This window comes from Entelurus aequoreus, linkage group LG12, assembly GCF_033978785.1.
Source record: "Entelurus aequoreus isolate RoL-2023_Sb linkage group LG12, RoL_Eaeq_v1.1, whole genome shotgun sequence".
Lineage (NCBI taxonomy): Eukaryota > Metazoa > Chordata > Actinopteri > Syngnathiformes > Syngnathidae > Entelurus > Entelurus aequoreus.
In genome coordinates, this window is record NC_084742.1 from 29,050,428 (window position 1) to 29,065,822 (window position 15,395).

A 15,395-nucleotide genomic window follows, 5' to 3' on the forward strand; every position below is an offset into this window, starting at 1 on the left:
TTTCATGATTTGCGGCGCACTGGCTTCTGGGAAATGTAGTCATTATGGATGCGCGTATAGACCTTTTATGATTTAGTATTTTGCATTCTTGCCGGTAGATGTCACTGTAAACACGTTTTATAAAGCTTCCGTTATTATTACACAGTTTGCAAGATGCACAAATATTTTATCCATTTTACTACGTCCATGTTCTTTTGAGTGTTTTTAATGACGTGTTACAAATGTGTCGTACTACGTTGTAACGATACTTACCTACGTTATTATTTTATTAATATTACATATCAATGTTACAATGTTGCAGCATGTACACATTATGTTTCGTTAAGATACCATTAGAACGCTCACTTCCTGCTGTGTGCTTGAATTGTGAAGTGCTTAGAAAGTAACAAAACTTTACAAAAACATCCCCTCCCTGTCGTGCCAGCAATTACTGCGCATGCGCACACCTTTGTTTCAAACGTGCACGGTAGAAGCAAAAGGGCGTTTCTTCTTTCCTGATCTCTGCTGCGTCCCAGCCAGAAAGACGACCACAGAAAGGTAATATTCACACTTTTCACCTCGTTAAGAACTTTTATGGAAGAAGTAGACGCGACACATTTTTCTTTATGAACACAGTTTCGCTTTGTCCATTGGTGGGACACGTTCTTGACGTGCACGACGTACCGTCAGCGCGCAGCTGCTCTGGCGTGTTAACAGCTGGACGCAGGGCCACGCCCACTGTGACCTGTGACCTTTTATCTCCTTGCAAATGTGTGCGTGTTGTCAAACATAATTATCCTATTATGACTGATAAGTAGGAATTGACTCTCAGTGTGATGTGTTCCAGTGTGTGTGTGTACGTGCGTGTGCGCGCGCGCTTGTACGTGTCTGTCTTGTTTGCATAGTCATGCAGGAGGCGTGGTCTTGATTGCGCCATGGGTAGGAAGGGTTGAATACTTGTCAAGTTAGTGTGTGATTGACAGCAGCTCTGCGACAGGAAGTGAAACAATAAATGCTTGTGGCCTACTGGTGTTCAGCTCCCGTAACCTTCCTTGCACTTTTTAAGAGGGCTCCTCTGCCCTTTGTTTTTCTTCTTGTTTACCTTTAGGGTCAGCGGTCTGACTACTGTATTGCCCAAGATCCTGAGGCGCGGGTACTGACCCGTTCATGATCCACATCAGAACCTGACACACTCACCATGGTGGAGCCCATATGCGCCACGGGTGTGGCGGTCCGGCTGCGCAATCAGTGGGACCGCCAGGAAGGTCTGGGCCAAAACCACAACGCCGTCAAGTTTCTGGGTCAGGACTACGAGAGCCTGAGAGCACGCTGTCTCCAGAGTAGGACGCTCTTTGAGGACAACCTGTTCCCTTGCGCCGCTTCTTCTTTGGGCTTCAACGAACTCGGCCCAAGGTCGTCCAAGACACACGGCGTACGCTGGATGAGGCCCACGGTGAGAATGTTGGCCGAGTAGTCAGAATCTCCATGCCTGCAAGAGGCGTGACATGTGTGCATGCTGTCCGTAAGAGGGAGACACATTTGACAGTTGCACAGGTCATGCACGTTTCATTGCACTTTGACCGGGCATGTCTTAGCATGTTAGTGTGACACGGCTGTACATATGCACGTAATGAATAGATAAGTGCATGAACACGTCACATGAGCGTCAAGTGTTGCTTGGTGAAGTCAAGCGTGTGCACGTGTGCTGCAACATAGATTATTTTTTTAGCAGCAGTTCAAGCTCAGCAGAAAAATCCTTAGCCTTAGCATGCAAAAAGGTGAAACAATTCTACCATCTTATTTTGATGATGCAAGTGTGTGTGTACGTACACAGGAGTTCTGCAAGCGACCCTCTTTCATCGTGGACGGGGCGACCCGAACTGACATCTGCCAGGGAGCTCTAGGTGAGTCCAGAATGGTCTGTGGACATTTTTCCCAAAAATGATCCAGTATGATTGTCAATATTGAAGCAGCTCATTGGGACCGCTCTTTTGTGAGGCAGCGCCATCTATAATTCACGTCTTCTTGCTGCGCCCCAACCACACCAACCTCACTTACAGTGCAAAATAATTGAGCTAGATTATTTACAAACAAAATGGTTGTAATGCCTGCAGTGGGCGCTATTGTAGCAGAACCTCCAAGTTCTGTAACTGCTTCTTTCCTCAGGCCATAAGACTCCTGAACGCATCATAATAATCCCCTCAATTCCCCCCAAAAACGGATGAACTCTCTGGAATATAAAGAGAATATAACATACATCCATAAACGTGGATGCATATGCAAAAGTGCAATATATTTATCTGTACAGTAATCTATTTATCTATATCTGCACTTTAATTCTGCACTACAACGAGCTAATGCATAGAAATTGTGTTCTTATCTGTACTGTAAAGTTTAAATTTGAATGACAATAAAAGGAAGTCTAAGTGTCTAAGTCTATTGGTCGTCACGCGATTATACCTGGTTAGGTCATCGTGTGTATGCGTGTGTGTATTTGTGTGTGTGTGCATACACAGGGGACTGCTGGCTGCTGGCGGCTATCGCCTCGCTGACCCTAAACGACACCGTCCTGCACCGAGTGGTCCCGCACGGACAGAGCTTTGAGCAGGGATATGCTGGAATCTTCCACTTTGAGGTGATTACATGAGAAGACCAGCGGGAGATGTGGGGGGCAAAGGTGAGAAAGGTGTCTCAGACACAAATGAATGAGGACGTTCACTCCGTGTCAAACAGTTCTGGCAGTTCGGTGAGTGGGTGGAGGTGGTGATTGACGACCGTCTGCCCGTGAAGGACGGCAAGCTGCTCTTCGTCCACTCAGCGGAGGGCGGCGAGTTTTGGAGCGCGTTGCTGGAGAAGGCCTACGCCAAGTAAGACAAGCGACGAGTCCCAAGCTCGTTAAAGAAGTTATGTGTCGACTCTCCCTTCCCATGTCAGGTTGAACGGCTGCTATGAGGCCTTGTCCGGCGGCAGCACGTCAGAAGGTTTCGAGGACTTCACGGGCGGCGTGACGGAGATGTTTGACCTGGACAAGGCACCCTCTGACTTATTCAGCATCATGGGCCGCGCCATCGAGCGAGGCTCGTTGTTGGGCTGCTCCATCGACGTGAGTCATTGATGTGTGCTTGCATTAGACTTGTCCGCTTTCGTGGCTAATTTGCAGCCATCTTCAATGTTGTGCGGTAGATCACCAGCTCCAGAGACATGGAGGCGGTCACCTTCAAGAAGCTGGTCAAGGGACACGCCTACTCTGTGACGGCCGTGGACGAGGTGAGCACTGTAAAGGAGAGGGTCCTCGCGAGGGTGACGGCCGCCTTCCACTTTAGGGGGGAACAGGGAAGACATGTCCCCTGCACTTTTTCAAATTTAAGTTTTTGTCCCCTGCACATTTTAATGCTAAAAAAATATGTAACACTGTTGAATGGAGACAAGTCAAACACTTGTGCCAGGCGAAAAACCTCTACTTAGACAAAAGCTTGTCCCTTTAGACTGCCCACAAGCTCATTGATTAGTTCTCTGGCGCTGCCTTCATGCCAACGTGACAATGATTGACAGTACGCAACAGCTGACCAATCAGCGGTCACATATGAGATAAGGGAGAGTAGAGACATTTTTGATTAAAAAAATGTTTTAAATGGTTGCTGTTAAACTGGTGAATGAGATCATAAACTTTTCCAAACACTGCTCTAGTAATATTACTGGTGTGGTTAGCAGTACCGGTACATTATATCGGAGCAAGAAGAGAACTGCTTAAATGGGTATGGACTGGTCATTGGGAGCTGTGAAGCAAAGATGTGTTATAAAGTGTTAATTAATAAATGACAGGGTGCTTTGTATAACATTTAATAACAGAACTAATCACCTTATCAGGTTAGCGTGCACAATCTTGAAAAACAGAAAAAAGTGTGTTTGGCCCCCATGGATCCCAGAAAAAACTAGTTGTACATATCTCAGTTTTTCTTTGTTAATTTTCTTATTTTGCACAAAAAAATAATTTGGCAACATTAAATTGGGCCTAGTTTGTGAATGTTTTGTCTATGTGTGTTGGCCCTGCCATGAGGTGGCTACTTGTCCAGGGTGTACCCTGCTTTCTGCCCAAGTGCAGCTGGGATAGGCCCCAGTCCCCCCAAGACCCTGAGAGGCTGTTACGTTCCCAGATGGCTCAGAGTCTAGGGATCGTAGGGGAACGCAACATAAAAGTGTATAAACTAAATGAGTTGTAAATTAAAGACACAGAAGCCAAGAATTAAAAACAAAAACTAGTGTTATTGAAAAGTAACCATGGGGGGGTTACAACAAGACACACTAGCCTAGCTTGGGAAAACAGGTGCTGTCAAATAAATGAACAAAACATACCAAAAGACACCTCTGAAAAAGAATGGTAAGCTTACTAAAGCTATTTAATTAGCATAAACCAAAAACCTACCTACTCTAGCCAAAGAGGGGGTCCAAAACATATAAGGGTGACAGCCACCACTAAGCCTGGTGTCTCTATACACAAACAAATCCTACGTGTGTAGTGTATAGAGGCCTTTGTCTAACCTTTCCCAAGACTAAGCTGCAGATACTTACAAAAGTTGAAAGGTAAAACAAAAAGGAAGACAAAAAAACAGGTGGCACAAGTTTAGCAAAGAGCTTAACAAAAATGCTTACAAAACAAAGTAGCGTCTCTCAAAGCTCCACACAGCATGTCAGAAAAAGAATCCACCTCATCCAGTGGTGAGCAGGTGGTTTTAAGCAGCACATAGGATGAATGGTGGACCGGGATTGGCTGACTGATCAACAGGTAACATGAGGAGCAGCTGCGAACAGGAACCGGTTGATTGGCAGCAGAGGCAGTGATTGAGTGTGACCTGTACAAACAATAGAAGAATCACAAAACAAACAAACAAAACCACCACTACGTGGAACGTAACAGAGGCACAAGCGGTAGAAAATGGATGGATGGATGGATGAAAAACATTATTGATCATTTACTCTTAATATTCCCAAACATGCATCTAAATAAGTTTGAGTGAAATAGTGTTAAAATAGTTTTTACACAAAGAAAAAAAAATTATTCAAAACACTCCCCCTTCAAGCCACTGTCCCTGTTTTTAAGCCGATTTCGTTCCTGGCCTTCCATCATGTTCTCTTTTACTTCAGGTGGTCTTCAGAGGAAACCTGACCAAAGTGGTACGCATCAGGAACCCGTGGGGGGAGGTGGAGTGGACAGGCGCTTGGAGTGACAAGTGAGACTTCTCACACTCACACACTATTATTATGTAAGAAGACATTCCGGGTAGTGGAATGTTCTCACCATGTTTGTAGGCGAATGCAGTTTCCATCTTTCCTTGTAGTTCCAGAGAATGGGACAGTGTTGACCGCGGAGTCCGGTCTCGGCTACAAAACCGAAGCGAGGACGGCGAATTCTGGTGAGTCAACTAGTGCATTAGACTATGTTCACACTGCAGGTCAATTCACATTTTATTTGTCCTTATATGACCTGTATTGGATTTTTGTTAACAGCACTAGTACAATATTTACAAATCCGACCAGGCCTCTTTCGTATGTGTATATAAATGTGATTTTTGATGCGGCTGCAGTCGCTTTTCTTCGCCAAAAGAGACAGGAGCAAAAATAAATGCTGGGCAAATGAGACAAAAACAGTCAGTGGCGAAAAATATGTTTTAGAAGTGATTGAAATATAGGAAGACTTACGTTAATGTACCACCGCTTTTCCTCGTCACCCAAAAGGTGCACTGCAGCCTAACAAACTACCAAAGCTAAAATTATTGCCCTCTTTCTTCTTTAATTTTCTATTTAAGGTAATTAATTTGACTGCCGTTGCACAAACCCCTTAAAATTACCTACATGTGCCAGGACTGACACCAACACGAATTGTTGCCATGTTTACTTCCTTACAAACCAGTTTCTGAGTCAGTTCATATCAGATATAAAAGTGGAACCTCGATTTATGAACTTAAATGGTTCTTGAACAGAGTTTATGAATAGAACATTTCTCCATAAGAAACAATGTGAACATGAGTATTGGGCTCCGGCGTTGACAAAAGTCTATATTACACTTTGAGTGAAATAGTACTATACAGTACTGTATATTAAACATGCATAACAAGGTTGGAGATGGTCCAAGGGGTAATATTATAATTTTTATTATACATTTAAAATACCTTCTTGTAGTCTACAAACATGTAAAGGTGGTGATCCCAAATACACAAAAACAGGCGCTAACAGTTAAGAAAAGTTGGTTTTGCTTAATAGGAACACTTTGATAACAACGCCGAAACAACAACAACAATAAGATAAACCAGGGGTCCCCAAACTACAGCCTGTGGGACGTCCCAAGTTGTAAAAAAAAATATACACTGCATATATATTTTTTAAATATATATATAGTTTTTTAATCTGTCCTGTCCAGCCACTCAGGCAAATCATATTGTTGATGTAGATGCCCGTATCTGCTGTACAGATTTAGGGAAGCGGGAGGGGATAAAAAGAGGGAAAAAATACATGAAAAAAAAAGAAGACGGGGGGGGGGAATTGTGGGAACAAGACAAAAAAAGTAGGTCCTGGGTTCGACCCTCAGGCTTGCGGTCTTTCTGTGTGAAGTTTGCATGTTTTTCTTGTGACTGCGTGGGTTCTCTCCGGGTACTCCGGCTTCCTCCCACCTCCAAAGACATGCACCTGGGGATAGGTTGATTGGCAACACTTAATTGGCCCCAGTGTGTTAGCCCTGCGATGAGGTGGCAACTTGTCCAGGGTGTACCCTGCCTTCTGCCCAGGTGCAGCTGGGATAGGCTCCAGCACCCCCGTGACCCAGAGAGGGACAAGCGGTAGAAAATGGATGAATGGATATATATATATATACACACATACATACGTACACAAATAGATAGCCGAGCCCCCAGCCAAAGTCTTGCAACCCAATATAGCCCCCGAGTCAAAAGGTTTGGGACCTCTAAGCTCAACTGCCCTGCTGACACACACACATACACACACATGTACACACACACAAACACTGTCACTAGCTCTGTGGTACACTCACAGTTTGAAATCACAATACTCCTTAAATTTAACAGCAAGGTCGCTACAATTTCTTGTTGGTTAATCTTTAATGTGCAGCGGCAGGAAGGGGGGGGGAGGGGGAAGCAGGCTTGACAACCCTGTGGATACTTCCTGAATGTTTCAAACCACTTGTCCTTTGCTATCTTTGGACTCACATCTAAACTAGAAAAACATCGTAAAAAGGCTTAAAACACTTAAAAGCACACAAAGGGGCACAGTAGCTAACAGAAGCACAGGCCCATTGGCAAAGATTGATCAGCCTGCCCACAATGGATGTTCTGCTGGCACAAAGTGGCTGCCCTGCAGGGAGTGCCAGGCATGCAATGAGTGGTTGAAATGTTCATACAACAAAGCATGTTTTATACGGTCTGTGGTTTGTAAATGGAAACGTTTTATGAGGGTTTAAATATATAAAAAGTTTGGGTTGAACAAAAAATCTGAAATTGGACATCACACCCTACAGTGTGAACGTAGCCATAGCTTCCGTGAAGTGTCCGACCTTTGTCATCTCACCTTCGCCTCCCGCCACAGGATGTCCTTCAGTGACTTCCTGCACGAGTTCTCCCGTCTGGAAATTTGCAACCTGACAGCGGACGCCCTTCAGCACAGCCAGCTGAAGAAATGGAGCTCGTCGTTGTACCAGGGCGAGTGGAGGCGGGGCAGCACGGCTGGAGGCTGCCGGAATTTTCCGGGTACGGGCGGGTTGATGGGGTCAGCTCAAATAAAAGCTCTGCTGACTACTCTTTAACTTTGGACCTCTGGCCTCCAGCTACTTTTTGGCTGAATCCACAGTTCAAGTTGTTGCTGCAGAATCCCGATGCGCCGGGCCACGCAGAATGCAGCTTTCTGGTGGCCCTCATGCAGAAGGACCGCAGGAAGAAGCGACGCGAGGGCAAAGATATGGAGACCATCGGCTTTGCTGTCTATGAGGTCAGTCACCGCCCACAAAGGTTCCATCCAGACTTCCTGTTTCACCATCTCATCCTGTCCTTTCTTTGCAGGTTCCTAATGAGGTATGAGCTTCCCAAGTCATTCCGTTTGCATTCCACAGAACAAAACGTTAAGGGACTTCTCTTGCAGATGAAAGGACAGTCGCGTGTCCACTTGAAGCAGAATTTCTTTCTGACCCATGCCTCCAGCGCTCGCTCCGAGCTCTTCATCAACTTGAGGGAGGTCAGCTCTCGCCTGCGCCTGCCGGCTGGAGAGTATATCATTGTGCCGTCCACGTTCGAGCCTCACAAGGAGGGCGACTTCGTCCTGCGGGTCTTCTCAGAGAAGCCCGCCGACTCAGAGTGAGTAGTAGAAGTTCTTATTGCCATCAGACAGAAAGTTAACATGAAGCGTTTGTGGTTCAGGGAGCTGGATGATGAAGTCGTGGCAGAGCTTCCGAGCGAGGTGAGCGTAGAATATCCAGGATCCTTCTACCTCGCCGGCATTCCTGACTGTGCTGTTTCTTCTAGAACTTTCTGGATGAGAGTCAGATCGACTCAGGTTTTAAGAGCCTCTTCAGACAGCTAGCCGGCTCGGTAAGTGACTTAGGTTTGCATGTACTAAAACACCTGCAAACTTGATAGATAGCGCATGCAAAGCGAATCTGCTAAACTTGTGCACAGAGGACTGAGAAGACTGAGCGCAATCCATTTAGCACGTCTGTCTTCATAAATATGCAGAATATATGCTGATTATCAGAACGCCCACAATACTGGGAGGAGGAGATGCAAATATAACTATTTAACACATGCATTGTGATTAATCAAGACTAAAACTGTACTCCGGCAGCTGTTTTGTGTCTATATTTAGTAAGCCTAGAAAGGACGTGCAAACTGGCAGTTGCGCAGAAATAGTTGTGAGAAAGGAGGCGATCATGCTGCAGCTCCACTCCACGTATGCTTGTAAACATATATGGACTGTCGGAAATAAAAAATATTAGAGATAGAGTATTGTCTATTCAGCAATGTTATTTTTTTATTTTATAGCTGTTAGATGACTCAAGGAGCTGATTAAAACACATTAAATTGATGAGTTTGGTGTCTACTGCCGTTTTTTAATGACATTTGTTTTTCAAATAGATATATATATATAAACGTTTTGCGATATGCCTTTTCTTGCGCCTGGAACATTCCAACGGGCGCTTGCAGTTACTGCGAGCATCTCCCAGGGTGCACCTTCATTGCGCTAACTTCTTCTGAGACCAATCTGTTAGCGGTTACCAGAGTAAACTCAAATCAAGGGAAAGCATCATTCAGTCACTATGCAACAAATAGCTGGAATAAACTTCCTGAAGATGTCAGACTCTCCCAAACTCTGACTACTTTTACAACTAGACTGAAGACTTTTATGTTCACCTTAGCTTTCAGCTAAATATTTTAATCTTTTAACTTTTAACGTCCGCACTGTTTTTATTTTTATTGTCTGCATTTTAATTTTGCTTTTATTTTCTTTCATTTCACTTTGTTGTCTGTGAAGCACTTTCAGTCTGCCTTGTGTATGAAAAGCGCTATACAAATAAAGTTGCCTTGCCTTGCCTTGCCTAACAAAGTGAGATCAATTGTAGATGCACTGCAGGACTGCTTCTAAAATGGTACGTCTGAAAACATAGCAAAAACCCACAGATAGTAGCATGATAACATGAATGTGCAGTAAATTAGCGTCTCCATGGTAAAAGCAGCGTACTACATGCAAAAACCTCATTTAAATAGGGCTGTCTGCACCAGTTATCAATTGTACACGTAGTTTTAGTAGATCACACGCAACACGGCCACTAATAGTACACACAATTTTATAGTTTGCACATCCTGTTTAGCGAGTAGTATTTGAATCTTAGTAGATCAAGACCTACGTTTTTCACTTCTTGTCTGACCTTCGACGTGACCAAAATGAATGCTGTCTATCCTGCCAGGACATGGAGATCAGCATCAAGGAGCTGCAGACAATCCTCAACCGCATCATCAGCAAACGTAAGTAACCTAACTTTGACACAGCTGCTTTGCGGAGGTGAACCTGTTTCCCATGGCAACAGATAAAGACCTGAAGACGGACGGCTTCACCAAAGAGGCGTGCCGCAGCATGATCAACCTCATGGACGTATCCTTTCTGTCACGTTGGCTCCGGGTAGACACGCGCGCCTCTATATTTCCTCAACTTCTTGTCAGACTGACGGCAGTGGAAAACTGGGCCTGGTGGAGTTCCACGTGCTTTGGGAGAAGGTTAAACGATACCTGGTGAGATCTGACATGTACACACACTCTGACCTTTAATCACATCATGCACTCTCCTGCTCCTGACCAGACCATATTCAGGAACTTTGACCTGGACAAGTCGGGAACCATGAGCTCCTACGAGATGAGAATGGCGCTGGAATCTGCAGGTGCACCGTGTCGCCTCTGTACGTCAAGTCTGACTCAAGGCCATCTTCTGACCTTTGCCTTCTTTCTCCAGGTTTCAAGCTGACCAATCACCTCTTCCAGCTCATCATCCTTCGATACACCGAGGCTGACATGAGTGTAGACTTCGACAACTTTGTCACCTGCCTGGTCCGCTTGGAGACCATGTTTAGTGAGTGTTGACTGACTCTGGCCCCGCGTCCCCCGCGCACATCCTGATCAGTGCTCCTTGTTTCTATAGAAACGTTCAAGGTCATGGATACGGATACAGACGGAGTCATATCGCTGGACTTCTCTCAGGTGAGTCCTGCCTAAGCCCGCACACCAGGAGTGTAGTACCAAATTCTGGGCCCCATACACAAGACTCCGAAAGGGCCCACCCCTAACTTGTGACACATAAGCCCGCACACCAGGAGTGTAGTACCAAATTCTGGGCCCCATACACAAGACTCCGAAAGGGCCCACCCCTATCTTGTGACATATGATAAGCCCGCACACCAGGAGTGTAGTACCAAATTCTGGGCCCCATACACAAGACTCCGAAAGGGCCCACCCCTAACTTGTGACACATAAGCCCGCACACCAGGAGTGTAGTACCAAATTCTGGGCCCCATACACAAGACTCCGAAAGGGCCCACCCCTATCTTGTGACATATGATAAGCCCGCACACCAGGAGTGTAGTACCAAATTCTGGGCCCCATACACAAGACTCCGAAAGGGCCCACCCCTAACTTGTGACACATAAGCCCGCACACCAGGAGTGTAGTACCAAATTCTGGGCCCCATACACAAGACTCCGAAAGGGCCCACCCCTATCTTGTGACATATGATAAGCCCGCACACCAGGAGTGTAGTACCAAATTCTGGGCCCCATACACAAGACTCCGAAAGGGCCCACCCCCACTTGTGACACCTCTGTTTCTAACTTTAATTGAGGGTCTTTGAACGCACCACACTTATGTGCAATGAAATGCAAAAGTGCAACTTGTACATAAATGTATCCTTTGTTCCCACAGATATATTGTAAATTTACATTTCTTTTATCATATCATCTTGGTTCAAAAATGTTTGTGCTGTGTGAATGCTTAAAATTGAGCTTTGATGACGCTCTGACGTCTGTGTTGAGTACAGTTAGGTTTGCTGCTATCTAGGTGGAACGACCATTTTGTATTTTTGATAGGGTGTGTAGTTAGTCTGACATTCTTTATTTACATTATTACTGAACTTTCAGTGATATATTTATTTTATATGAACAGTTATGACATATTTAAAATATATATATATATATTACATTGAAATGGCAAAAATAAATCTTTAAGCTTTACAAAAGCCCAGGGGCCCTTCTGTGTTTGGGGGACCGGGGCATTTCCACTTGGACGCCAGTGACGCTCACTTCTTTTTGCTAACTTGTTTCCTCCTCCCTACTTCCCCCAGTGGATCTCGCTCACCATGTTCGCCTAGACTTAAGTGGGCGGAATCTGCAGTGCCTTCCCGATGACCTCACGGCACCATGCGATGTGCCATTCTCACCACAAGGTGCACTCAAGACACGCCTCCGATCAACACGGCTGCAGTGGACACTGCTTCGATTGACATGTGTGTCAAACATTCTTTATGGTTTGTCAATTTTTTAATGTCGACCTTATGAAAAAGAACATGAGCGTGGACTAATAAATAAAACTTTTATGAAAAAGCCAAACATAGAAAAACAATGATATCACACTTCAATAAAGTCAAGAAATCAACAATGTGATTGGATGAAGTCGAACTTTGACCTACGGAATGAGCAAATATGGCGGTTCAGGCTTTGATGTTGTTGTTGTTGTCCATTCTGGTCACCATGGAGGAGATGAGCTGCTCCAGCTGCTTTGCCCTTTGCCTGCCCGTCTGGAGAACCTCCTCGTGGTTGGCCTTCTCCTCACTGTCGTAGTCCATCACCGCCTGGTTGGTGATCAGCGACAGGGCAAAAACCCGCATGCCGCAGTGGCGAGCCACTATCACCTCGTGCACCGTGCTCATGCCTGGCGAGGGGACGGAAAGGAGCGGGGTCAACCAGTAGCCCCAACTTGCTAACCAGCCAGCTCGTTGTCACTCACCCACAGCGTCGGCGCCCAGCTTGTGCATCATCCAGCACTCTGCGATGGTTTCGAAGGATGGACCGCCCAACACGCAGTAGACACCGTCCTTGAGGAAGTCTCCAAAGCCCAGTTCCTGGCCCACGTCCGCCGCCAGCTGCTGAAGCTCGCGGTCGTACGCGTCGGACATGCATGGGAAGCGCATGCCGAACCTGAGGACCGCACGCCAAGTTTAGCCAGAAAAGGGCAAAGAAAGGCTTCGCCAGTGCAATATTCCTACCTCTCGTCGTTGGGACCGGTGAGAGGGTTGATCCCCGAAAAACCCGGCATATTTATGTGGTCTTTCATGATCATGATGTCTCCCACCTTGAAGTCCTGATTAAGACCCCCTGCCGCGTTGGTCAGCATCACGGTGTGGACGCCCAGCAACTTAAAGATGCGCATGGGCAGCGTGATCTGAACACAACAAACCATAATTACTAGTGTCAGCGCGCAAGAGCCTGAAAGCACTCCACAATGCACACACTTTGTGGATGGTGTAACCCTCGTACAGGTGGAAACGGCCCTGCATGCAGACGCACGGCTGACCCTTCAACTGCCCGAAAACCAGGCGGCCTTCGTGACCGTGCACTGCGGGGGACGGGCGAGAAGTCGTAAGATGCCAGGCGACCGTTAAATATGGCGAACGAGGTGCCTCCACTCACCTGTGCTCTGCGGAAAGTTTGGGATATCCTTGTAGTTGATGGCCACCTGGTCTTTCAACATGGACGCAAGGCCGCCAAGGCCCGAGCCGCATACAATGCCGATTAAGGGCCGCACGTCAGTCCGAGCCAGCAGCCAATCGGCCGTGGCCTTGCAGTCCTCATAAGTGTTGCTGCAGCGCAGGAAGAGGGGCACACGTTGCTTTGTGTTCCCTCAACATCGTTATACTGTATTAACTGCGGCTCAGCTAATACATTACTTTTTTTGTAAGTATTGTCGCTTTTTTGCGTTCTTGGAGGACAAAAAGACAAACATTCACTTAAGTCTGCGTCATATATTTAAAATGTAAATATAAAATTAAAAAAACCTGCAATAGGGTAAAGTTGCTAACTATATTTAAATTTTAAATATAGTTAGCAACTTTACCCTATTGCAGGTTTTTTAAAATTTTTTAAGTAAAACATTTTTTTAGGCATACGTAATATATTTTTGTCTTAAATTAGGCATTTTAAAGCATAACAATTTGAATACTACAGTCGTATTGTCCATGAAATGAAACTATGGCTCCTAAATTCAGTACACTGTGTTTTAGCTATTTTCTAACATGTCTACTATATTGGATTGAAATGAGAGTAAAGGTAACTGTATGGATGATATTTAATGTCTAGAGTGCTGTCATAATGTTAAATAACATATACAGATGGTTGGAAACAGGGGTTTTATGCTTTAGCTATGAAAATATTCAATGTATAAATAATTTTCAGAAATTAATTTACCATTAATTAAAAGAGATTATGTATATCAGATTAATCACACTTTTGAATTTGGACTAATCCCCAATAATCTGGCTATTACTCGCTTGCAAAATCTAAATTCATTAAAAAACTAAATAATTATACACAAATGCAATTTAAACAATTTAAAAAAATATATATATATATATATAATATATATTAGTGCTATCCAAATTAATGAGTTATTTCATGTGATTAATTACAAATGTTTTTATATTTTGACCACACATGCTCCTTTACCTTAACCATGGATGGTGACCTTAAAGTGTTGTTCTACGGTCAGGGATCAAGTCAATGCATACGTCAGTGCAAAGATAAGTGAGGTGTGCTTGTTGGTGAATTTCACTTAAAAATAAACCCTGACTGGACTTTAGACAAAACTCTTAGCAAAAACAATAACCATGCATAGAGCGGCGCATGCGTGGAGGTGATGTCTGGCTTACCTGTTGGTAACTTGTGGAAACATGACGCAGTCGAAAATAAGCCACGCGGTGCTGCTGACAGCTGCTTCTGCCCTCGTCTTTTCTTTAGCGCTCGTGCTCTTGTCTATTATATGTTTGGAAATCCCCACTCCCCACCCCTTTCACCGCCTCCGAATGATGAACTTTCATCGGATCACAGGACACACCTTAACACACCCTGCCCGTCCACGCGGATCTACTTCTTCCGTCCGCTAAAGTACTTTAACTTGATCATCATCACATGTACCATGGAGATATTTAACTATTGTTTATTGGGCTACACAGACACACGTTGCATCATAATGTACTTATCCACATGATTTACTGTACAATCCAACAAGTCATAAAAGACTAAAGTCCACACAAGCGCGCAAAACACACAAACACCGCGATGTCATGAGGTTACTGGCATGTCCCAGACAAGATGTCCATCATGTTGTTGTCATTGTAGTTAAAGGGAGACGCACACAGATGGCCATGAATTGGGGGTATTTTCTGTTTACAAACTGTCTGCAATCAGTCTATCTGCCCTAGTTCTGCGTGTGTTTACAAGTTGAAGGTCAAAGGTGAAAGATGAAGAGCACGAGACAGTTCAAGTCCAACAGTAAGTGATGGCATCAGTCCCGTGGAGACCAGCGCCACGTCTCTCGCTGTGAAGCTAATGGATTAGGCGGATGTTTGGTCGCCACGACGACACATCACAAGACATACAGGCTGTCTCCCTGTCAAAAAAAAAAACAGCCAAAGCGCTACAGATCACGAGGGGACCGTGCACATGGGTCTTGCAGCCTGTTAGCGTGTGTACACTAATAGTGACCAGTGACCCTTCAAGATGCCCAAAGGAGGTCACCAAGTCTCACTCTCGCTTATTCACCTCAATTGGTCTGAAAAGGTCAACCGGGGCATGAGGTAGCCAAGCTGATTGTGCAAATGTTTAC

The 15,395-nt window shown here is 45.0% G+C and overlaps 2 protein-coding genes across 3 annotated transcripts; one reads left to right on the forward strand and one right to left on the reverse strand.

Moving 5' to 3' along the window:
* Positions 1–405: 405 nt before the first annotated feature.
* Positions 406–12,183, forward strand: capn1 (calpain 1). The gene is made up of 22 exons (XM_062065481.1): positions 406–537; positions 1,088–1,432; positions 1,814–1,883; positions 2,496–2,614; positions 2,713–2,846; positions 2,914–3,082; positions 3,163–3,246; positions 5,122–5,207; positions 5,316–5,390; positions 7,573–7,733; positions 7,811–7,971; positions 8,043–8,054; positions 8,122–8,333; positions 8,397–8,436; positions 8,502–8,567; positions 9,941–9,998; positions 10,061–10,125; positions 10,194–10,262; positions 10,330–10,408; positions 10,480–10,596; positions 10,666–10,724; positions 11,860–12,183. Exons 2-22 carry the CDS (start codon positions 1,178–1,180, stop codon positions 11,884–11,886), a joined length of 2,118 nt encoding a protein of 705 aa, XP_061921465.1. The 5' UTR covers positions 406–537; positions 1,088–1,177; the 3' UTR covers positions 11,887–12,183.
* On the reverse strand, positions 4,490–14,562 carry pnp5a (purine nucleoside phosphorylase 5a). 2 transcript variants are annotated; one of them, XM_062065483.1, is made up of 7 exons: positions 14,440–14,562; positions 13,205–13,374; positions 13,027–13,130; positions 12,781–12,956; positions 12,522–12,712; positions 12,205–12,446; positions 4,490–4,829 (listed from the first exon to the last, which is right to left on the reverse strand). In XM_062065483.1, exons 1-6 carry the CDS (start codon positions 14,460–14,462, stop codon positions 12,226–12,228), a joined length of 885 nt encoding a protein of 294 aa, XP_061921467.1. In that variant the 5' UTR covers positions 14,463–14,562; the 3' UTR covers positions 4,490–4,829; positions 12,205–12,225. The 2 variants fall into 2 exon arrangements, with proteins under 2 accessions (XP_061921467.1, XP_061921466.1); XM_062065482.1 differs by lacking the exon at positions 4,490–4,829 and having other exon boundaries at positions 12,094–12,446.
* Positions 14,563–15,395: the final 833 nt, after the last annotated feature.